This window comes from Acomys minous, assembly GCF_964271855.1.
Source record: "Acomys minous genome assembly, chromosome: 1".
NCBI classification, from domain to species: domain Eukaryota; kingdom Metazoa; phylum Chordata; class Mammalia; order Rodentia; family Muridae; genus Acomys; species Acomys minous.
In genome coordinates, this window is record NC_140483.1 from 116547239 (window position 1) to 116570781 (window position 23543).

The 23543-nt window shown below is 42.0% G+C and overlaps 1 protein-coding gene across 1 annotated transcript; it reads left to right on the top strand.

Moving 5' to 3' along the window:
- The first annotated feature begins 351 nt into the window (after window positions 1–351).
- SDCBP (syndecan binding protein) lies at window positions 352–23327 on the top strand. The gene is made up of 9 exons (XM_084791189.1): window positions 352–496; window positions 8518–8583; window positions 11677–11755; window positions 12883–12992; window positions 14175–14336; window positions 16081–16256; window positions 20428–20599; window positions 21223–21314; window positions 22229–23327. Exons 2-9 carry the CDS (start codon window positions 8533–8535, stop codon window positions 22281–22283), a joined length of 897 nt encoding a protein of 298 aa, XP_084647315.1. The 5' UTR covers window positions 352–496; window positions 8518–8532; the 3' UTR covers window positions 22284–23327.
- The last annotated feature ends 216 nt before the right edge of the window (window positions 23328–23543 follow it).

Consider the following 23543-nt stretch of genomic DNA (forward strand, 5'->3'; position numbering starts at 1 on the left):
ATTGCTTGCATGCTGATGATGTCTTATTCTGTTACTAGGAAGCACTCAGGTAATGGGCTCAGCTACGGATTGTTGCAGATATTGTCAGTGTCGCAGATTAATGCAGACCAAAACCATCCCTGTGTTTTCGTATCAGCGTCACCAACTCTGGGAAGTCACAGCGTGTGTTTTTAAGATTAGAATGTGTCTTTTTTTTTTTTTTCCGCCCAATAACCGCGAGTCTCCGTCAGCAGCCAATGAGCTTTCACTCTGGAAACAAAGGGTAGTAAAAGGCGGCAGGGGCTCCCAGCGAGACTCCGCCAGAGCCGGGTCTTGGGCGGATTCGCAGAAGGAGGCTGAGCCCGGAGGTCGCGCGGGCGGCACCGCGTTGTCATGGGGACGGCGCGTGCGCCTGCGCGGCGGAAGGCGGGGGCGGTGATGACGCGCAGGGCGGGCCGAGCTGTTCGGTTGTGTGGTGCCTGAGCGATCGGCGGGAGCAGCACGGTCCTGGGAACTGGTGAGTAGCCGCGCGGGTCCTGGGTCCCGGCCGGTCCCGGGAGCTGGTCGGGTGATCTGCTCCGGCCACCCTGGTGCGCCCCGCTGGGCCCCCAGCCGCACCGGGCCGTCCTTGGTCGCGTCCCCGGCGGCATCAGGACCGACCGGAGGCGACAACGGTTAGCGGCCAAGGCGCTGCTCTTGGAGGGGGCAGGGAGGAACGGGGCTTGCATTGGGGTGTGTGCACAAGGAACAGTCCCTGGAGTTCTGGTGACTCAGCTCTCCTTTGAGGATTTCCTTGTAATACCGGGCGGAGGCAGGCGATGGACGTGGAAAGTTTCCAGTTTCATAAGTGCAGTTTATGGAGCCGTGCAGTGTGTGGGATCGGCTGTTGTATTTGACCTACCTTCAGACATATAGCGGTTTTTTTTTGGTTGTTGTTGTTCTTGCTTTTTCCATTAGGTAAATTTCTTAGAAAGTGTAGGGTTTGACATTCTTATCAGGGACGCGTTATACTGAGAACAAATGCTTAGGAACGAAAGTTACATTGAAAGTAGCTGCTGGCCTGGTAAATTGCCTTGGATATTAAATGTAAAGGTGAAATGTTAAACAGATTTGTGCTGTCATTTTTCTTGATTTAAGGCTGAGGACAAACTGAAAACGTGCCTTTCCAGTCTATTAACAATTTAGTTCCTTAAATTAAGTCTTACGTGGTACGTAAATACTGACCAGATGGTTTGTGCCGGGAAATGAGGAAGTGGGATGACTAAAAGGTTCAGTAAACAATCACTCCGTTACAGTGGAAGTTTCTTAACTTTGGAAGCGGATTTTGGCCGTGTGCTGGAACCATTAAAGAGGCTTTGAAAATCATGAACAGGAAGGAATTGATTGACAAATGCACTTTTAAATTAAGCAGTCCCTTAAAATGAACGGGACTCAATAATTATCTCTCCCCCCCCCCCCCCAATTTTTGTCAGATCTGGGGATTTTGTCTTAGGTAGTAGACATTAAGAGACTATAAAAGACACTCAAAGACTTTAAAATGCTTATACATTTAGTAGTAGTTTCTTCGTATTTATTAATTGCCAAGTGATGCAACAGTATCTGGAAATTTTAGTTTTGAAAGATGTAAGTAAACACACGGCTGAGAACTTGAGCATTTAAAAAGTATATGGTATTTCTCCCCTGCGTAGGCTTTGGTTGTGCCCACCAGCCAGCCATATTTTCCCCTGTGAAGCCAGTTGTTTTAAGGATCTTGGGTATACTCCCTCAGGTAATATCTCTGTGGACACACATGTATGTTTCCCTCAGTTTAACCCCAGGGATGGCATGTGTTCCTACTGCATGCTTCTACTTTTCCAGTTAGTGATAGTATTTTGGAGCTCTTTCAGGATCCGTGTCTATATGAAACTTGGTTAAGGCTGGCTGTTCGCAGTCAGTGTCACAGTGAATAAACTAATATGTATGATTGTTGCCCTCTGCAATTACATGCCAATTAAGGACATGAAGGGGTCTTGCGGTGTCTAGATTTATAATTGTAGCAGATACATAAGTTGTACAAGTTGCTTCTATTATTTATACTCGACTTTCTTGAAGCTGTCAAAGGCTTTGAACAAGTGCGTTGTCAGCTTTTTTAAATTTTTGCTAGTCTTTCTTTTTTTTCAATTTTGTGTTTGTGTGTGAGTATGTGCATGTAAGTAGTGGGGGACCCACAGAGACCAGAGGCATCAGATCCCCGTCTGTGGAGTTGAGAGTTGCTGCCCAAATATGGGTGCTGGGAACTGAACCCAGAACTGAACTTGGATCCTGTGCGGCAGTAGTCGGTTCTCTTAACAGCTGAGCCATCTGTGCAGCCCATGTGTGTGCTAGTCTTGCTAGGTGAGAGGTAGAGCACTGTTCTTGGAGTACACGTCATACTGTTAGGTCATCGCCTCTGGGCTGTGCTTTCTCCAGATCAGGCCATGCACTCCTGCAGTTCCCTGGAAAAACAGAGTCAGTCGGTAAGCAGCACATGTTCCTTGGAGCTCCTCACACATACAGCTCCAGCAAACCCAGGCGCCTGGTGCCCAGCCTCGTCAACTCCAAACTATTACCTCTCTTGCCTCTTTTGCATCCCCTCCTAGCTTACATGGTCGGAATCCTCCCGCATCCTACTCGTAATCGAGAAGAAGCTGAAACTCCCTTTTGCCCCCTGAGAGACTCCTGCCGTACAACCCCAGCTCTTCTACAGCTCTTAGGCAGAGTTAACTCACTTTAGCTTCCTTTCTACAGACCGGGTAGCGTCTTTTACTCATCCTATGACTCACACGGCTGCAGTTCTCAGTGGCTAATCAGAATCCTCCTCTTATCAACTAGAATGTGTGGCCCTATCGTTTCATTGTGAAGACTTCAACTCTGTCTTTGTTCCAGCACATCATTGCCTTTGGTTTTTCTTGTACTTGGGTCATCAAAACACAATACGTATCCATATTCAACTCTCAGTGGGTTCTGTCAGTACTGTTTGTTAACTTTTTATTTCCATGGTCAAATGTAGTATCTTTAATAACTTGAGTGGCTTAGGATTATAGTGAGGGAGTGTCCGTTTTTGTTCCTTGTTTAAAAAGAATTTTCATTTAGGTTTATAAACATTAAGTAGAATAATCATTGCAGTTGATTTTTTTTTAATTGCCTACATTACTAGTTCCTACTGGTCATCTTTCCTACATATTTGTCTGCAGTTGGCCTCTACAAACGATACACAGTAAATCTGGATACAAATAAAAGTGGTAAAAAACTGTACAGTCCTCTTAGTGAGACTTTCCTAAAAGTTCTGCAGGACAAAGTTCTTCCTATTGACTGAAGAATTTTGTTTCTCCTGCTAAGTAGAAATATCTTGTATATCCACTGATTTCTCAGGTTTGAAGAATTTTGGTGAAGAGGGTAGCATCTAAGACCTCACAGTGTATGTGATTAGGTCCTTCATCTAAACCTAGACTCACCAGCTGGTCTTAGTGCGGCCCCTTCTCCTTTAGTTTTCTTCTCTGCAACTGGCTGAAAGAGCAAAGTTCTACATTTCTTATTACGCTCAGGAGCAGCAACAACGATAACAAGAACAAAACCCCTAGTTTTTCCAAAAATATTACTTCCCTTATTTGAGCTGTGTGTGGGCCAAAGGCCCAAGGAAGCAACATATTATTGCCCTGAGGGTGTGGAGGGACAGATAGAAAATTCCTATCAATCTAGAAGTTTTTTCATCAGACACTGATTTTTCCAAACTACATTTAAAATAACAAAACCGTAAGATGTGTACAGGAATAATAAGGTTGCTCAGAACTGCAGTGCAGCAGTGAAATACAGCATCACTCTGTCCCACCCGAAGTAACTGTCCTTTCTAGAAGGCAGCAGGTCTGCAGATAACGTTTTTGTAGTCCTTTTTTGTTGTCTTTATGTTTTGAAGAGGCTTTGGTATTATCCGAATCACTAGAAATAAGTCTTAAGAGAACCTCCTTTGGGAGTTTTTCTAAAGCCCATGATGCCTTGGGTTCAGGGCTTTTCATGAGACATGCAGAGTATTGAGGTTTCAACATGTATGGGGTAGGCTTGCCTGCGGGTCTGACTGTTGATAGCATAGGCTCTTTCCAAGGAATAAGACCAGTGCAGAGCAGCTGCTGTGATCCGGGAGGTTGCAGTTACACCCCACAGATGGCAAGGACTTTGGGTACTGGTTTGATTTTGGGAGCATTGGGTAATGTATTATGCCAGCACTCCTGAATGGCAAAGCCTAGACACAGAATTCTGTGGTTTGGTCTGCACATGATGGCTTAATAGGAATTGTAAAAGATTAAAATAAGAACGCTTCACTGGTGGAACATTTTTAGAATTCTCATAATTCCCATTGGTCATTGTAAAATTCCAGTCAAGGGTAGTTTCATGGTTCTACAGAAAGAGCTAAATACTCTTGACACTTGGAATAAGATCAGAGACTTAGTGCAAGGGCTTTCCCTCAGCCCCCTGACTGGGGGTGGAGGAAAGCTCAGCAACCACTTGTGGCAAAAGTAACAACTGTACTGTATCCTTTAGTCTGAACACCAGATTCAGTCTCAATTTACGAGATGCAGTACAGGTCACATAGGCTGGTTTAGTGATTGACTTTGCTGTGGAAATAGCAACTAAATGACCCATTTCTACTCGAAAGCGATCCATTTGTTCTTCCAGTTGTGGTATAGAAGATAAATAAATGCCTCTGATTTCATCTTCCTAGAATGATAAACACTGAGCTTGAGAGGTTTTGTTGGATTTTTAGAGTACTGTTTCTTCTATAAAACTAAAGACCTAGGGGATGCAGAGAGGAGCCATTCTTGATCCTGCAAAAGGAGGTCATTGAAGGCTCAGATCTCTCCAAGGAGCCTCTCCTGCCTGTGTCCCTTCCTGCTCTTGTCAGCTGTGGGAGGAGTTTCATGCAAACCTGGGAAGCTGGGTGTGTGTGGGGGGATGGGGGAGTGGGGGTGGGCTGCTTGGGGATGGTGCATGGGTGGAAATGTAGGCGGCTGGGATTGCCGAGGGAAGAAGGGGTCATAGTAGCTGTCCTGTGCTGTCTTCTAGATTGTCGAGTTGATTCAGCTTACAAGTGACTTTATACTAAAGGAAAATTGTTAGAGCAGAAAGTGCCATGTGTGAGATCTGTAAACATCTCCAGTGGTTTGACTAGGTACGGCCCCGTAGACTCGTGTTTGAATGCTTGGCTCGTAGAGAGGAACAGGGTTAGGAGCTGTGGCCTTGTGGGAGGGAGGGGTCACTGTGGGGCAAGCTTTGAGGTCTCTTTTGCTCAAGCTTCTTCCAGTGTAGCTAGCACACGGTCTCCTTCTGCTGCCTGTGGATCAAGAATGAGAACTCTGAGCGCCTTCTCCAGCACCGTGTCTGCCTGCACGCTGCCATGCTTCCTGCCAGGATGGCCTCTAAAACTGTAGGCCAGCCCAAATGAAATGTTTTCCTTTATAAGTGTTATTTTGGTTGTGGTGTCTCTGTACAGCAGTGAATCTGTGAACCGTAACTAAGAAATCATCTCATTTTTGTGTAGGCTAAAAAAGCCTGGCTGGCTTTTATACCAAGGAGAAATAAGATGAGAAGGTTGAGGGGACAAGCAGGAGAGAGAGTGGCAAATCCTAGTCAGAAGTCAGCTGATTCTTAGAGGGGAGGGGTCAGGAAGAAGCGATAACCCTTGGCTTGAGCTGAGAAGTAGATCAAAGTTCAGAGGCTTGAAGGAAGAGTGGTATAAGCAAAGGTTGAGTATACTTTCTGTTCACCAACAAGAAAATTACTCAAGGGGGCTGGCAAGATGGCTTGGAGGTTAAGAGCACTGTCTGCTCTTCCAAAGGTCCTGAGTTCAATTCCCAGCAACCACATGGTAGCTCACAACTGTCTATGAGATCTGGTGCCCTTTTCTGGTATGCAGATGTACATGCAGGCAGAACACTGTGTACATAATAAATACATCTTTAAAAAATGTTTTTTTTTTAAAAAGAAAATGACTCATTGTGTATATGGAGAAAAGAAGCAGGACACAACTGGAGTCAATGATTGGCTTAAATCACGAGAGCATCCTGTCATACATAATGCAGAGGGTATTTCTTTGCAGTGACAGGAAGAGCACAGGGATGGGAGAGAGTTTCTGATAACTGTTTGTGAAGATCAGCGAGCCACTCCTGAGCCGCCTCATCCACTAAGTGCATCTCTTATGTCATTTGTAAGCTCTATCATAAACGGAACGAAAAGTAGTGTTTTACTGAGGTTTGAGTAGTTCTGTCAAATCAAGCTGATATAGAACTCGTTAATCCCACTGGGGGAGTGTAAGAACACAACCACAATTTTGAGCCAAATTTGAAGCCAGCTTTCACTGGCCAGAGTGATAGACATTGGCCAGGCTTATACTTGAGTCTCACAGAGAATGGCTGTGAGTTACATTACTCAGGTACTTATAAAGGCAAAACCCACAAGACCACACACTTCCCACCTCCACCCAATGGGCCAGGCATAATCCTGATGTACTTCCTGCCCTGTGTGGGATCACGCACATCCTGTGCAGTTGGGGCAACCAACCTTGTTTACAGAAGTGAAACCAGGAATTCCAGGAAGTTGCCTGTTCTTGGGCAGGTGGGGCTTATAGGTTAGAGGCACTTTTGTTTTCTAGATAGTAAGGTAAATATCTCATATGCAGAGTGGGCCTTGTGACTCAGTGTGGTTGCTACACACAGGTTGAGACCCCTATAGGCCTTGACCTTTGATCTGTTGTCTGCATGAGCCAAGGCATAACCTTTCTGACCTCTCCAAGTTCAGTAATTTGACAGAAGTACTCAAGCCCCAGCAAAACCCCACTTGTCCTTCCAGATGCTGTTATTGTATGGTGGGTTGAGCACGTTTCCTGTGGTAAGCATGGGAGCATGGATTAGTTTCTTTATGTTGCACTTAATGTACAAATAGCCAGGAGAAACACATTTGACTTTATCAAAACGAAAACCTTTCGTGCTACAAAGGGCACTCAGCATGAAAGACAGTCTAAAGGAGGAGAGCGCCGTCACACCACGAGTCGTCGTCGTGTTTCATGGGCATCAGAGCTGGGTAGGATGTCGGTTACCTTCCTCCTTTGGAAGCTTGCATGGTGTGTTCTGGTGCCATAAAAGCTGAGCCTCGGGTAGGAGTTGCTCAGGTCAGTTCCAGCTCAGAGGTCTCTGGGCCCTGTTTGTGAAATGCATGGTGCCTTCAGCAGTAGTGAAATGCCTTCCCATCTCTAGGGCAGTAGCAATAGCGGGTATGTTTTGCCAGTCTCTTAGACAGCCCTGATTAATAACTCAAAAGAGGGCTTCTCATTACTGTTATTGGGGTTTTTGTTTAAATTAGTAGCCACTGTAGGACTGAGAGAGTGCACAACAGGAACTGATTGCCTGCTGATAGTTTCGTTTCAGACCTTGTGAGGTGCTCCTTAGAATGGGGTTTTACTCTACCACATCACGTTTTGGAATTTACTACAAATCCATATGAAAGGGTGTCTGGGTGAACTGCTTCTGAGAGAGCTTGATGGTATGGCCTGTTTTCTGCTCAGTGTGGCTGGGCTAAGCTGCTTGAGTCTTCTCCCTGTGATGCACAACGCTGGAGAAGCAGCTTCTGAAGGAGCCCGGTTGGAGAGGGGACCCGCTCCAGCTTGGCTGAAAGGCTGGCTCTTCAGTGCCTGGCTGTCCTTGCTGAGCACCCAGCGTTCTCCTCCTGTGCCAGCGCAGCGTCTAAAAGGCTCATCTCTGTTTTTGGAGAGCAGGAAATAAGGAATAGATTTGGAAGTGGGAGATTGATAAAGCTGGCTCAATAATTTGTCAACCTTTTAGCACTTCTGTTTTAGTTGGCTAAGTGGAAGTTTCAGGCATTTGTCTCAGAATAGCTAAACAATGTTTAAAATATATGTCTGTAATATTTCAAAGAATTTTATCTTAAATTGTTACAAAAAACAATTCATGATAGCTTAAAAGACATTGAACAGTATAGAAATGTTAAAAATGAAAGCAAATAATTCTCTTCTTGCATCTATTTCCTCAAGATAAGACCATTGCTAAAAACAGGTGGCATATGTTTGTTTTTCCATTGTACATATGAGTAGTTTTCCAGGACTGTTTTACATGTTGGTGCTGGATATGATTTGTTCTTCGCTCTGCTTAGAAGGTAATGTGTCTGTTGTAGCCCAGTAGTGTCTTGTGAAAGGCCATTTCCTGACTGTGGTCTTGAGCTGAGGGGCACTGTGCCCGCTCCGCGGAAGCCACATGCTTCTCTTCTTCGATTTTCACAACTTGTGAAAGGAAAGGAGTTTCTCTTGAATATGGTTTGGTCGCTATGGAAACAGGAAGTTTGATAACTACTATTGTCTGTTAACTATGATACGCCTTAAATAGTCTTGTTTTTCTTTGGTTTTGAACTATTGTATTAAACAGTTGTATGTGTTTATATGTATATTATTGGCTGTGCATAGTGTGTGATAGATTTCTATGACATTTGAAGGTATACTTTTTTTCTTTCTTTCTTTAGAAAACACCTGCAAAAATGTCTCTTTATCCATCTCTTGAAGATTTGAAGGTAGACAAAGTAATTCAGGTATGTTTGCTTTTCATTTTAAAAATATTTCATAACATTTTCATTTGTGAAATGAAACAGGAAGCATTCATTTGTTGGTGTATTCTTAAGTCCGTTTAGGTCTATTGTAGAGAAAAACATTACAAGAAGACTGGAAGTTCTTTTTTGTTTCTCTGTCTCTATTTGCCCTGGCATAGTATTTCTCTTGTAAACAAAAAGGGAGTGTGTGTGTGTGTGTGTGTGTGTGTGTGTGTGTGTGTGTATTGTGTCTATGTGTACCATGGACATGTGAGTACAGACTCCTGTGAGACCAGAAGGGGGTCTCCTTGGACCTGGAGTTAGAGGTGGTTGTGAGCTGCCAGACTCCAGTGTTGGGAGGTGACCTTGGGTCTGCTTCAAGACCACTGTGATTCATCTTAACTTCTGAGCCACCTCTCCCTCCAAATAGTATTTCTTTTCGATTTATTTTTATTTTTAATTTTATGTGCATTGGTGTTTGCCTGCATATATGTCTGTGAGAGGGTGTCAGATCTCCTGGAAATAGTAATGGATAGGTGTGCGCTGCCTTGTGGGTGCTGGGAATTGAACCTAGGTCCTCTGGAAGAGCAGCTGGTGCTCTTAATCACTAAACCATCTCTCCAGCCCCAGATAATATTTATTTAAAACTTGTTTTACAATATTCAAAGGCAACTTAGTTTTCTTAGTACCTAAGTTGGAGTATATAATATGCACGTCAGCCCTTTAGATAGTCGTAGTTTTGTGTAAAGTTGGTGGCTTTTCTTTAGGTCTTCAGGTATGATGAGTCTTAGAACAAATATGCCTCCTCTCAGGATAAAGGTTATAGAAACAGTGAGGTGAGTGCTGCTTTTAGGGCAGGAGGGCAAGCTCAAGGGCGTGTGGAGAGCTCTGTGGAGGCGTTCCAGTGCCATGGAGCTTCCTACCTGCAGTATGTGGTAACTTTGAAGACCGGTGACTGAGCCTAAGGGAACAATGTAGAGTTGGGATTAATTCTTGCTTTGTGGAAATATGTGGTGCTCTTTTTGAATGCTGACACTTAGGGTACATAACGAATCCATCTGTTTTCAGTTTGCTTTCCACCTGATCTCCAGATCTAGGAATATCTTTTAGCCATGATTCATTCTCTTAATTTCACAAGAAAAGCTAAACTTTAAAAAAAAATTTAAATAGAATATATTATATTTCCTCTCATTCTATTAACATTATTTTACAATGTTGATACATTTATAGAGATTTTTTTACACATACATTTATATTATTCCACATATATACAATAAACTACCTATAGCAAGAAAAACCATGACACAATCCGGAATTATATAAATGTTACAGTCTTAGTGTTTTGGCTATTTGTATTTAACAGCCTTGAAGAAAACATCTTTCCTATCTTGGTGCATCTGAAATTCTGAATGTAAATCAATCTCCATCACATCTTGTCATTATCAACTTAACGCTCTTAGTTCCTCATGATTATGCCCATGTCTTCACTGTGGCACATATGAAGATGTGCTGCTTAAACTGCGTAGAATCTCAGAACTCACGTCTTCATAACCTTACTCCAGGGTGAGAGGAAAGCGAACAGAGCAGGAATGGCCTCTCAGGTGTGGCTAGGGCACCAATGCACTGGTCCTGGATGGGAAAATTGCTCCTTGGACAGTTAGTTTTTCCAACATCAGTCCAGGAAGAATATTAAAATGTGGCTTTCAACATCTGAAATGCACACGTGAGCTGCTGGGGAGGGACTCTTCTAAGCTGTGAGCAGCAAGCTCAGTCTACATTTTAAATGTCTGCCATGTCTTTCTCTTGTGTTCAGTTTCCCACTCCTGTGATAATTTCCACAGAGTTTATCCGAATAAGTGCTTTTTCATAAAGCTTTTATCTGAAATGCTCAGCCTAAAAACGATATTGTTTCAGTACACTAAGGATTTTTTTTAAAGATTTATTTATTATAACTCTGCATGTGTGCTTGCATGACAGAAGAGGGCACCACAGCTCATTATAGATGGTTCTGAGCCACCATGTGGTTGCTGGGAATTGAACTCAGGACCTCTGGAAGAAGAGCCAGCTCTCCAGTCCCACACTAAGGATTTATACACAGATTGGAAAGGATGACCCTTGTCCTTGTTTCTCATACTGATTGTTTATGGAATTGAACTTAATTAACCACAGTTGTCTTTCAGTAGTGAGTTCTCACTTTGGAAACAGAAAGCTGATGATGTTGACAAATGTTTCCTTGTGAAAAGGCCTCAGCTTATGTCAGCTGACCTCTTTAAGGGAAGCAGATTCCCCATGGAGGGCCTTGAATATTCAGAGCAGAGACCTAGCTGCCAGGAGATGGAATGGGAGGATAGGAAGTGGCAAACAGCTCTTCCGTTCCTACTAGATGTAAAACATTCCTCATCCAGCCACTCAGGCTAGCTGTTCTCCCTCATTTCGTGTGGTTTTCATCTTGCGATGCTCTGGCAAAAAGTTACAGAGGATTGTAACATTCCTTCTTGTTCTGGCTCTTTTCAGCCAACTGGCAGATCCTATTTTGTGACTTATTTTACAGTAGCCATTAGGCTGTGGCTTTTAGCACTACATAAGCAATCCTAGAACCTCTCTCAGTGCCAAACTCTTAGCACTGTGCTTGTCTGGTTTACATAAAGTCATGCGTTCAGTCCATCCCCAGCATTAAGTCAACTGAGCAGTGTCACCTGCTTCTAATGCCAGCACTTGGGAGGGGGAGACAGGAGAATCAAGCGTTGATGGTAGTGTAATAGTCAGCTAAATGGCGAGTTTGAGGCCAGCCTGGACTACGCTCGGCCCTGGCTGAAATACCAGTCAGGTGATGTATTTGCAGAAGTACTGCTAAACACGGACTATCAGATGTGTAAAATGGTGTCATTCAGGGTTAAGGTACTCCTAAAATTTTAATTTGCAGATTTCCTTTTGGGGGCGGGGTGGGGGGCTGGAAATGATTGCTGAAGTGTTTATAGTGAAACTGAGTAAAACTTCAGTTGTTAATTTTGGCAAGTTGTAGATTTAATAGATAAATAATATAAGAAAGATATGCAAGCATTTTTGGTATTTGCTAGAATTTTCTTTCTTTTCCAGGCTCAAAATGCCTTTTCTGCCAACCCTGCCAACCAGGGGCTCTTGATGGATGTTTCTGCTGCTCTCCCTTCAGATGGAAGTAGGTTTATATTTCGGGCTCTTTTCCTTTGGACAGAAATACATATGAAGCCTCCATCCCCCACCCCCGGAATTCAGAATCTAGGGTTTTGCTTTGACAGATTATATGAAATTGTGATTAACGATCTAGTAGCAGCAAGGAAAAATGGTTTGCTAAAGAACTGACTTGGATTTAATCAAGAAAATGATGTGTTTCAGGGCATTAATGGGAAAAACACTCTTCCATGGGAGCTAGTTTTCCTGGCTGCTGCAGCTCTCAGCCATTCTGAACTGCCTCTTACCTTTGCCAGGGAGCTTGGGAAGTTTCCAGGTATCTCTGTTTGGGACTTTCCTCAAGAACACTTGGGTGTTCTGAAGAATCTGTGTCATAATCCAGTAGCTGTAATGCATTAGGGAATGTTATGAAACACAAAGGGCAAGATTGTTTATTTGGAAAATTATCTTTACCTTTGAGTAGATATCCCTCTGTATCTTTTATTTCTAATTCTAAATGTTATATTTATACTGTGAATACATACACTTTTTTTCTTATTTTTCTTAAAGAAGTGCAACACCCATCAGTGTTGGGTGACACTGTACATAAGGAGTCTTCAGCAGGGGTCAAAAGTAGACAGAGGATTTGCAGGGGTCTGCTGATGGCTAGACGCCTTATTTTGTATCTCCTGGATTATCTCGACTGTTGAAGTCCTGCTGTCTAGCCCTGGCTGGGCTCATGTATGTGGCAATCCTGCCTCTGCCTTCCAAGTGGAGCTCTGGGTTTATAGCCATGTACCAACATGGCCAGGGTTAGACCATCTTAAATGAGGGACTTGAACACCGGCAGACTGTGATCTGTGGTGGGTCCTGAAACTAGTGCCTCATGGCCACAAAAGGATGACTGGGTTAGACAGCTCAGGCTGTTTGAGGTGGATTTATGTTTTAGGACATTAAAATTTTTATGGACATTTCTCATTCTAATTGTGCCAGAGATGGGGAGATGTTCTTTCCATTTTTATGGCTTCTTTAAGTGCATCTAAATCTTTGTATCTTAAATGTTTGTTTTATTTTATATAAAATACAGTTAGGTCCATAGTAAGTTATTATTTTGAATATTTTGCCAATGCCTTTTTCTTCATTTGTTTACATTAGATCTCTACCCTAAACTGTACCCAGAGCTCTCTCAGTATATGGGACTGACTTTAAATGAAGAAGAAATACGTGCAAGTATGCCCATGGTCTCTGGAGCACCAGCCCAAGGGGTATGTATAGTCTTAAGTTTGAATTCTATAAAATGTGCTTTATACATAGGTGTAAACGCTCACACTTGGTGAATTCACATATTTATAACTTTAGTGTTGACTTCTCATGTTTTAGATTTCTTTCTAGATGTATTTCTGAACATTGTCATCTACTGTCTTCTGTATTTTGTCCTTCCCTAAGACTTGTGATTGGGCCTCTGCCATGTTTCCACGTTGGTTTTATCCTTTCTTGCTGTATAACTGCATTGACGTTTGTACCTCCAGCATAGGCTAGTACAGTTACTTCTTACCTACCTCATAGCAGTTCTTATTTCAAACAGTATTTCATCGCTGATAGATTAGTCATCTGAAGTATATGTCTGCCAAATTATTTTGCTCACAATCTTCATATTCCTCTTATAATTAGAAGCCAAGTTGACTGAGATTCTAGGCTAAACTATAACATATAGCTCTAGCTGTAATTATAGTTATGTACTTCAAAATTGAAGCCACTTCTGTCCTCGGCTAGTGTTTAATACAGTACCTAGCATTTATTCATTGAAAATTTAATATTATTGAAAACCTACTTGTATTGGTCAAGATCCAGTTCAGAAAACAGTATTTTAATTCAGGTAATATAAGAAATTAGATAAATGGTCAGAGATTTCCAAAAGAAAAAGTAGACCTCAGATAGAACTGCAGAAAGCCAGCCGCTGTCCTCCGATGGAGCGGAGGGGTTGCCGTAGCCTACACAAGCTCAGGGATGGGGCCTGCTGCCGCTTAGGCCTAGGGAGGGGTTTTGGGAGCTGTGGCTCCTGTGGGGTTAGGCAAGTTGTAAGAGGTGTCTCAGTGCTTACGTACACAGTCTGAGGTCCTGTGACTTCATTGGGCAATGCAGCCTTGAGATTGCTGTCACGTGGTTTCTGGTTGAAGCAATCCAGCAGCAGGTGATGATTCATACACAGGAGTAACAAGCCTAGAGCATGTCACTGAGTCTTATCTACCCAAGGATAATGTGGGAGTAGGCTACCAGAGGAATGAGGAAGTAAATCCAGTGTCATTGTAGAAACCAGAATTCACCTGAGGGGACTTATTTATGGGGCGATAAGAATTATAACTGGTTGGTAATTACTCTAGTTGCTTGCTGTAGATTACTTTCAAAAAAGTGTTTCTAAATGCTGAGAAATTGTGTCTTTTTTCCAGCAACTGGTAGCAAGACCATCCAGTGTGAACTATATGGTAGCACCTGTGACAGGCAATGATGCTGGGATTCGGAGAGCAGAAATTAAGCAAGGGATTCGTGAAGTCATTTTGTGTAAGGATCAAGATGGAAAAATTGGCCTCAGACTTAAGTCAATAGATAATGTAAGTACTTATACTTTTAAATTTATTTAAATAGTCACAGAATATTAATGTCATCATTAGAAGTGAAAATAGTTTGGCTAGCTGTAACAACACATCTACAATGGGGAGTATTGCAAATCTAAAATTTTTACTTGGAGACACCCTGTTTTGAAGATGTGCTGGGACTTGCAAACAGATCATGAGCTTTTCTTTTAATATTCTTTATTGAAATGAAAAAGATGTCACTGGGTTTACATAACTAGATACCAGAGTGTGTGTGATTAAATTATTGGCTTGACATAGGGAGGCATATGTGAAGGAAAGGGAAAATTGACCAGTGAGAATTATTTCTGAGATGGTTTTGCAAGACTGTTGTTTCTGTTCATAAAATTTGAACTCAATAGGACATTTGTGAACAAGTCATTTGTAATTCAAGCAGTGACTCAATTTCCTTGCTACGTTAAGGACATGAAACCAGGTTTCTTAGATACATATAAAATGTTAGGGGCGTGGTGAGTCTTTACCTCAACTTGGGATTTTCTTTTCTTTGTCATTCTTCTCTTCCTCCTCATCTTCCTCTTCCCCCTTCTCTTCCTCTTTATCCTCATCATCATACTGGATTCTGTGTCAGTCTTAAGGCTCCTTAGTTCAGTGAGCCCAATTTTCCACATTACTAAATAAGTGTGGCTTACCTTTGAGCTGAATGAGACTGATGCTGGCAGGAAATGCCAACATTGATTTTCTGCCCAAAAGGCTGAGGGCAGGTTGTGTGTAACCCTCAACACATGTTTAAGATACACTGACTTCCCGGGAAGCGTGAGTGCAGTATACTATAGCGCAGATAATCTGGGCCTTAGGCACCATTCTAGTTTGTCTGTTTGGCCAAAGACCACTGGGTGTTGCATGTTCAAACCACCTCATGGCAGAAATCATGACTGGCCCACCGCAGTCTGTAGGAAAGGTCTAACCTTATAGGTGTGTCTGCCTGTTCCTAGCCTTTCTCCTGTGTTTGCTTGGTTCAGCATGTGATTAGATTTACATGAGTATGAACGTCCCGTTAGTGGTTAGAGGTATTTTCTGAATTTTATAATGGATTACTTATAATTGTTATATTTAACATGCATTTAGCCTGTTTAAACCCAGTTTGATTATTTTAAGAGATGAATAAAGTGGTCTTTGAGCTAAAAAAAAATATGGAATTATTACCCAACTATCATTTAGTTTGTTTTTAAATTTTATTTATGTGTTGAGAGTTGGCCTGCATGTGCGTACATGCACCACATCCATCCCTGGTATCCTCAGAGGTCAGACAGTGATGCCAGATCCTGGGAGCTGGTTACACATGGCTGTGAGCCACCATGGCAGTACTGGGAACTGAGCCCCAGGCTTCTGTAGCAGGGCTGCTCACTGCGGAGCCATTTACCCAGGTCCCAGACTGGTTTTCTAAAGCAGTAAAATAACTCCGCAAACACTCAGTGTTCAGTGTGAGCAGCGCCTTCAGTGCAGAGGTCAGCATTTGGTAAAGCTGCTGTTTCTGTCACCTGACTCTAAGGGGGCGGTGTGCTTGAGGTTGGTCAGGCAGGTTCCGACTGAGATCTTACTTATTTTTTCCCCATTTGTTTTTTGGATGTTACTGCTTCAATACATTTTTGTTCCTTTTTAAGGAGTAACTTGACACACCATACACTACTAGCAGTGATCAGCCTTTTTTTGTTTTGTTTTGGTATAGCAGTGACAAATGATAAAATATTTTCTTCTTATCTAGGGTATATTTGTTCAGCTAGTCCAGGCCAATTCCCCAGCCTCCCTGGTTGGTCTGAGATTTGGGGACCAGGTACTCCAGATCAATGGTGAGAACTGTGCGGGCTGGAGCTCTGACAAGGCACACAAGGTGCTCAAGCAGGCGTTTGGAGAGAAGATTACCATGACCATTCGTGACAGGTGAGCTGCTACCCAACAGTGAGGTTGAAATTCAAGCCTATACCACTGGTTTTGTGGTTGTGTAAATACGGTTTTCTACTTTTTTCCTTTTTAAGAAAATGTTGTTAGTCTTGCAGGGTGTGCTACAGATTTTTTCTCACATTGTTAGGTTCTTTTCATAAAATTCTAGTTTTGCGAATATACTTTACCGCATTTTATGGGAATCTGTCCTCTAAGCGAGGGTTTTCTGTCTGTCTCTGGAAGGCTGTACATGTTACAGAGGTAACTGATGTAGTAAGGCAGGCTCACTGCAGCCATGCTTAAGTGTCTAGAGCTAGAGCCTCTTGTCATGAGGACTGAAATGGTCTCAAGAGTTCCTAAGAACTCAGTTTTGAAACTAAATCTTGTCTCTGGAGTGGTTGTGCAATTAAGTAAAAGAGGATGAGTCATTTTGTATGGTGGGTAGTCTATTTTTAACTTGATACTTTATACAAAAAAATGATGTGCCTCTATTTCCCAGCTCCCAAAATGTTAAGAGTAAACCTGGGGAGGTGGGATTTCTTAAAATAAAAATGACATTGATCTAAAAATGTTTATTAAATTTGTAATTATAATCAAAAATTTAAAATGCAAAAGTCTATAAATTTTTTTTAATATGTAAGTAGAATTTTATAACATTGGACCAGGTCTGGTAAGATGTCTGTGGTTAACAGTACACACTGGCTGGACGCGGTGGCGCATGCCTGTAATCCCAGCACTCGGGAGGCAGGGGCAGGCAGATTAAAGTGAGTCCAGGACATCCAGGGCTACATAGAGAAACCCTGTCTTGAAAAAATAAAAACAAAATGAAAAAAGAGTACACACTGTTCTTCCAGAGGACCCAAGTTTGGCTCTCACACCCACGTAGGGCAGGTCACGACTGCTGGTATTCCAGTTCCGGGGGCTCCAACACCGTTTTTCTTCATAGGCCTTGCACTCACATGCACAGACCCGCCCATGACACTTAAAAAAAACAAAAACAAAAAACAAAAAGAGATCCCGTTGCAAATAAAAGGATATCATATGTTGAAATTAATGAGACCCAAAGACTATAGGTATCAGTGAATCCCTGTACAGTTAGGATAACTATTTGGAACAGAAGCTGTGGAGCATCACACTGGATTTTATATTTTCACTATAGAATATAGTTTTTGACAGTTAAGCACCACTATAAGCAAATCCATGAGTTAGAACCAGAAAAAGAAAGGAATTTATATTATTTTATAACTCACGTTCACTACCTGCATTCAGTCCTTTCTCATGCCCTAATATTTTCCTTTGTTCAGTTTTACATTATGTCACCTGGTACCTTTGTTTATATAAATACACTATTGGCTAGGTTCTGAGTATAAAGAACATGCTTATTTCCTAAGATTTTGTGACTTTGAATAATACTGTATATATTAAGTCCATCCATTTTTCTTGTAAATTTTATGAATTCATTTTTCTTAAGAGCTAAATAGTACACACACACACACACACACACACACACACACACACAATTTATACCAACTTTTCATTATTCATTCTTGATAAGGACATCTGGCTAATTCCAATTTGTTGCTACAGTGAGTAAAACAGTACTGAGTATAGGTGCAGAAGTGTCTCTGCAGTAGGGTATGGAGTTCTCTGGGCGTAGTGTACGCCCAGGAGGGAAATAGTCAGGTCATGTGGTAATTCTTCTAACTTTTTGCAAAACTTCTAAACTTATTTCCACAATGGCTGTATTAATTTGCACCCCTGCTTTTTGATAATAGCCGTTCTGACGAGCAGGGTAGTATCTCGGAGAAGTTTTAATTTGCATTTCCTTAATGGCTAGTAATATTGGGCTTCTTGTGGGGTGGGGGTTCCAGACGGGTTTTTTTGTATACCCCTGACTGACTGTCCTGTCACTCACTGTGTGGACCAGACCTGCTTTGAACTCAGATCAGCCTGTCTCTGCCTCCCAAGTGCTGGGATTAAAGGGATGTACCACCATCGCCCAGGTGAACATTTAAAAATAGTTACTGGGCATTTTAAATTGTTTTGAAAAAAATGTTTATTAAGTTCATTTGCCCATTTGTTGATTGGTAGATTTATTTCCTTAGTATTTAATTTCTGCAGTTCTCTGTAAATTCTGGATGTTAGCTGCTTGTCTGAAGTGTGGCTGGTTAAAACGTTCTCCATGCTCTGGGCTGTGTGCACTGCAGATTGTTGCCCCTGGTGTACAAAACCCTGTTTTCATGTAGTCCCATGTGCTGACATGTAGGGTTAGTTCCTCTGCTGTTGGTGGCTCTAGTCAGTTATTGTTGACTCCACTATCTTGAAGGTTTCCCTGTGCTTTCTTCTAGAAGTTGGAACATTTTAGGGTTTTACATTAGAATTCTTGTCCATTTTTATTTATTTTTTCACAAAGGGAAAGAGTCTAATTTCAATCATATGCAAGTAGAAATCCAGTTTTGCCAGTACTATTTATTGAATAGGTTTTTTTCCCCATTTGCCTCCATTGCCAAAAATTACATGGGCACAGCTGTACCATCTTACTTATGGGCCCTGTGTTCTGTCCCATTGCTGTCTCCTCAGGGCTGGAGCTGTGGAAAGACCTGCGGTTGAGTATAACCCCAGTATAACTCATTACTCTTTAGCGTCGCTTTGGCAGCTTCTGGTCTTTGAAGGTTCCAACTGAATTCTTGGTTTATTTTTCTAAGCATGTGAAATCCAGTATCATTTTTGATAGTTATTACATTAAATCTATAAATTGATATTTATTATAGCCATTTTATTATTTTATATTAAATTTTATTTATTTTCTTTAATATATCTATTTGCACAACATTAATTCTGCCAATCCACTTGCCTGGACTTTCCATTTCAACTGTCTTCTGTGACTTCCTTTTTCAGTATCTTAAAGTTTGCATTGGGAGAGGTCTTGTACTGTATAGATTGTTTTTTTTTTTTCTTTTTCACTTATTTGGCTACATATATTCTTAAATTTTTTATTTAAATGTTTTTATTGATTAAATAAAAAGTTGTAAAAGGAAGGACTTTCTATGCCTACCCTTGCTCTGAATAATGCCACGGAGACCTTTATATTTATTAAAAAGCTTAAGGCACTCTAGCTGGGCAGATACTCAGCTATTCTAACCTGACAACTCTGACCTGGCCTGGGTCCTGCCACGTGGCCCATTACCTGTCATCTTAGTCTAACCTGGCTGCTCCTTCACCGTCCCTGTCCTGGTGGTGACTCTTCTTCTTCTTAAATAATGTTAAAAGTTATTTTGAATGAAATTGATTTTTAAAGAGAGTTGGACCAATAGGAGGGTACAACTGCAGACTTTTCATAATGTAAACAAACCAAGTGGCCTTATAATCTTACAGTAACAGAATTTCAGAGTTGTGGAAAGTGAGCGAGTGTTAAGTGGTGCGGCAGCTTCTGAGGCTGACATCTCGTCGCCTTTTCAACCATAGCATGTACCTTACTTTTCAGTCAGGCTTGAGGATCCTCCCTCTCTCTGCTTCTCTGGTGTTTCTTTCGAATTAGGGCCAAGCTTTGCCTGTGATCCCAGCACTTGGGGAGATCAGGCTACACACAATGAAACCCTGTCTCATAAACCAGCAGAGCCAGGAAGATGGTTCAGGGGGTGAGGCCACAACCAGGCCCGACAACCTGGGTTGGTTCCCACAGCTCACATGTTGAAGACAACTGACTCTTGCAACTTATACTATGTGCATGTGCACACATAATAAGTAAATGAAACAAAAGAAAATCTATAAAAAATTTTAAATTGCGATGTGAAAAATACAGTCAAGTTTTAAAATTTTAGTGCCTTAAGATCAGCTGGCTCCCAGAAGTGCTGAAGGCATTGAGGGTTTACTTCTAAGCCATCTCATGGTTAATGCAAAGGATGGTGAGCTGAAGGAAGAAGTGTATTGATAACGCTAGGAAGCACTCCGTTTTGTCATATCATATTAAACAGAAGGATGTCTTGGTAGCGAGTCAGTCGAATCATCAGACTAACAAAGGCTACTAAGGTGTCCGTGTGGTTCAGTGTCAGAGCATAATAAAGTAACGGACACACTCAGCATGCGCTGTAACTAAATATTCCAGGGGGCAGAGTTGGTGGGATGTCTTGTCTGTTGATGTTTGTGTCTAACCCAACCCTTATGCTTACAGGCCCTTTGAGCGGACAGTCACTATGCATAAGGACAGCAGTGGGCATGTTGGCTTCATCTTTAAAAGTGGGAAAATCACATCCATTGTGAAAGATAGTTCTGCTGCCAGAAATGGCCTTCTCACTGACCATCACATCTGCGAGATCAACGGGCAGAATGTCATTGGCTTGAAGGTAAGCCACTCACTGGAGCCTGGTTCTGGTGCCGTTTTATTTTAGGAAACATGATTTAGATGCTGTGGCTTTCATGATGACCCCCAGACACTGAAACTTGGGTGGAAGGTAAGTGTAGGAGCCAGGGCTCTGGCTCTAGCTATCTATGGTCTTGGGCCGTCACAGAAATAACTCAGGGATGTTATTTGGAATTGTCTTCCCATACCAAGGTGGCTAAATACTGATTCCTGGCATCCCTTATGCTATATTTTGGTGGAGACATGGGCAGGGAAATTTTTAGACATTCTGAATGGATGAATGTGCAATTTCTTTCAGCCCAGAAATACAGAAAAAGGATAAGTCTTGGTATATATTAATACTTTGCTTTTATAGATTTTGACCAAGACTTTAGTTTATAAATTCTAGAATCATTAACTGTATGGGTCAAGCTTTTTTCAGGTAAGGAAAGGACTTTCTTCAGTACCTTCAACTTTTTTACTAGCTTAAGAAAATTGTATCTGTACGACTAAAATGAAAACTCAGACACACTAGGTAGGGATTGGGACTCCAGAGATAGCAGCAAGACAACAGCCAAGTATACTGCTTTTCTCGCCTAACAAGCTGTATGTGTGTTGCTTCATTAGGACGCTCAGATTGCAGACATACTCTCAACAGCTGGGACCGTGGTTACCATCACCGTCATGCCAGCCTTTATCTTCGAACACATTATTAAACGGTAAGTGGCCTGCTCTCTGTGGCCTGACGTGAGTGTGACTAGAACTTTGGCCAGCAGTTCTACTCTTTAGAAGTCTACTCACAGTGGTTCATGGCGGGGATTTCTTGCTGTGAGGTACCAAGAGTAGCTGTTGCTATTTTTTTCCATTGTCTGAAAGTAGAGAGGTGCATGGTGCTTGCTGTCTGTCCTTGGGAACTGAGGAGTGTAAAGTCGTGTTTACTGGAGTTAACAAGGCTCAGCAAGGAGTGATTCTACCCACAGCTTTTCAACTCTTGTCTTCTTTGATAGCTTTTACCACTGCTATCTTGGAAACCTTTCTTTCAATACAGCACATGAAAGATTTGGGTATAAACATAATCTTTGTAATGAAAAATTTCTGTATTTTTGAGTAGAATGCAGCTAGCTACTCTCAGAGGGGAAAAATGCTGTGAAGACTTGGTTTTTCTTTTTAACTATTGGTAGGTCCCTCTTTTTCTTTTTTCTTTTCTTTTTTTTTTTTTCCTGTTGTTGTTTTTTGAGACAGGGTTTCTCTCTGTAGTCCTGGCTGTCTTGGACTCACTTGTAGACCAGGCTGGCCTCGAACTCACAGAGATCTACGATTAAAGGCTTGGTAGGTCCCTTATGCAACCCTCTTTTCTCCTGGCTCATCACAGTCTTGCTATTTCATGTAAAACTGCTGGTGTTAAGGTAAAGGACTTGCTCATTTGCTAGCATGTCTATCCTTGGTGCAAATATCTATTCTTCCCAGACAGTTTCTGACAACTTAGTTATCAGTTCCTTACATCTGAGCTCATTTAAAGACTTTTTTGTTCTCCCTCAAACTCATGGATGACCACAGGGGCTAAACTGGGATGGGCTATTAACATAGGAAACTTTGAAAATAGGCATCACTTATATGAGTGGCTCTCTTGTAGGATGGCACCAAGCATCATGAAAAGCCTGATGGATCACACCATTCCCGAGGTTTAACCACCTTGTACAGTGCATCACAGCTGAATGTTTCCAGTTTTCCTCTTCGGCAACTTCTCTGTTTCGCACACAAAGCTTTCCTGGAGCCAGGGAGAATATGCTGCATGGAGACCTTTCTATCTTCCACCATGGCTGGGAACCTCACTACCTGACGTCTTCTTCAGATTTTACCATAGGTGTAGCCTTATCCTGGTTTACAGATGTGAGACTTCACTGGGAACCTGATGCTTTATAAGCCATTGTGATCAGGATGACCATGTAGGCTTAGCTGTGTCTGAGAACTGGTCGGCTTTCTCCTTAGACAAAACACAGTGCGAGCCATGGCCTTCAGCTCTGTGGCATACCTGGATTTTAGGACATCAGCACAGTACTTTTAGGATGATTGCCTTTGATGGCCATTTTTCCCTTGTGTGTGAGTATGTAAAATCCCAATTAATCAACACTGGTTTCATTCCACAAAAGCATTATACAGTGTGTGTAGGTTGCAAGAGACTCATGATTGTCACTACTAGATTTTAACTACCTTCAAGTAATACGCTTCAACTGTCGCCTTAACTACAGTAAGCATCTAGAATAAAAGCCAAAATAGAATTCTTGCTGCCTTCTGAAACCTGAGATATTAGCTCTCTTTTAAGCTGGCCTGCGCTAGCCCTGAGCAGCTTCTTGGAAAGCAGTGCTGCCTAGTTGTATCAAGGTTTTCTAGTCACTGCATAAAGGAAACGCCTAAGAGTTGCTGTATTGCTTTCTGAAAACAAATTGCTATATATTTCATGTAAACATTGTTATAGAGCAAACTTAGGAGCCTCCTTTTCACTTGTAGATGAAGTGGGTAATGTTTAATTTGGCATTTGAATCCTAGTATTATGTAACTTAGCTACCTTGGGTGATTTTAGAATGTTTCCTTAATGTCATTTTAATTTGTTCCACTTTCTGACTCCGCCCTATAAACAAAAACGGCAATGACACTTTATCCTGATTTGTTTTCTTATGACTATCCTATAACTTTATCTGATATTATCCTATTAAATGTATAAAAATGTTAAATTTGGGTGTTTGTTATTCCTTCAGTACTTTCACTGTGAGGTTTACATCCAGAGTCTCTAAGCTAAGACGGGGCTTGGAAATAACTTGCTGAGCACCCTAGATGGCCAGGCGTGTGGCCCCTTCACCCTGTGCACCTGGCGGGGGTGATGGAGGACCCTGGTGAGGCTGCTGCATCTCTAGAAGCTGGAGAACAACCACATGTACTCACTGTCACTT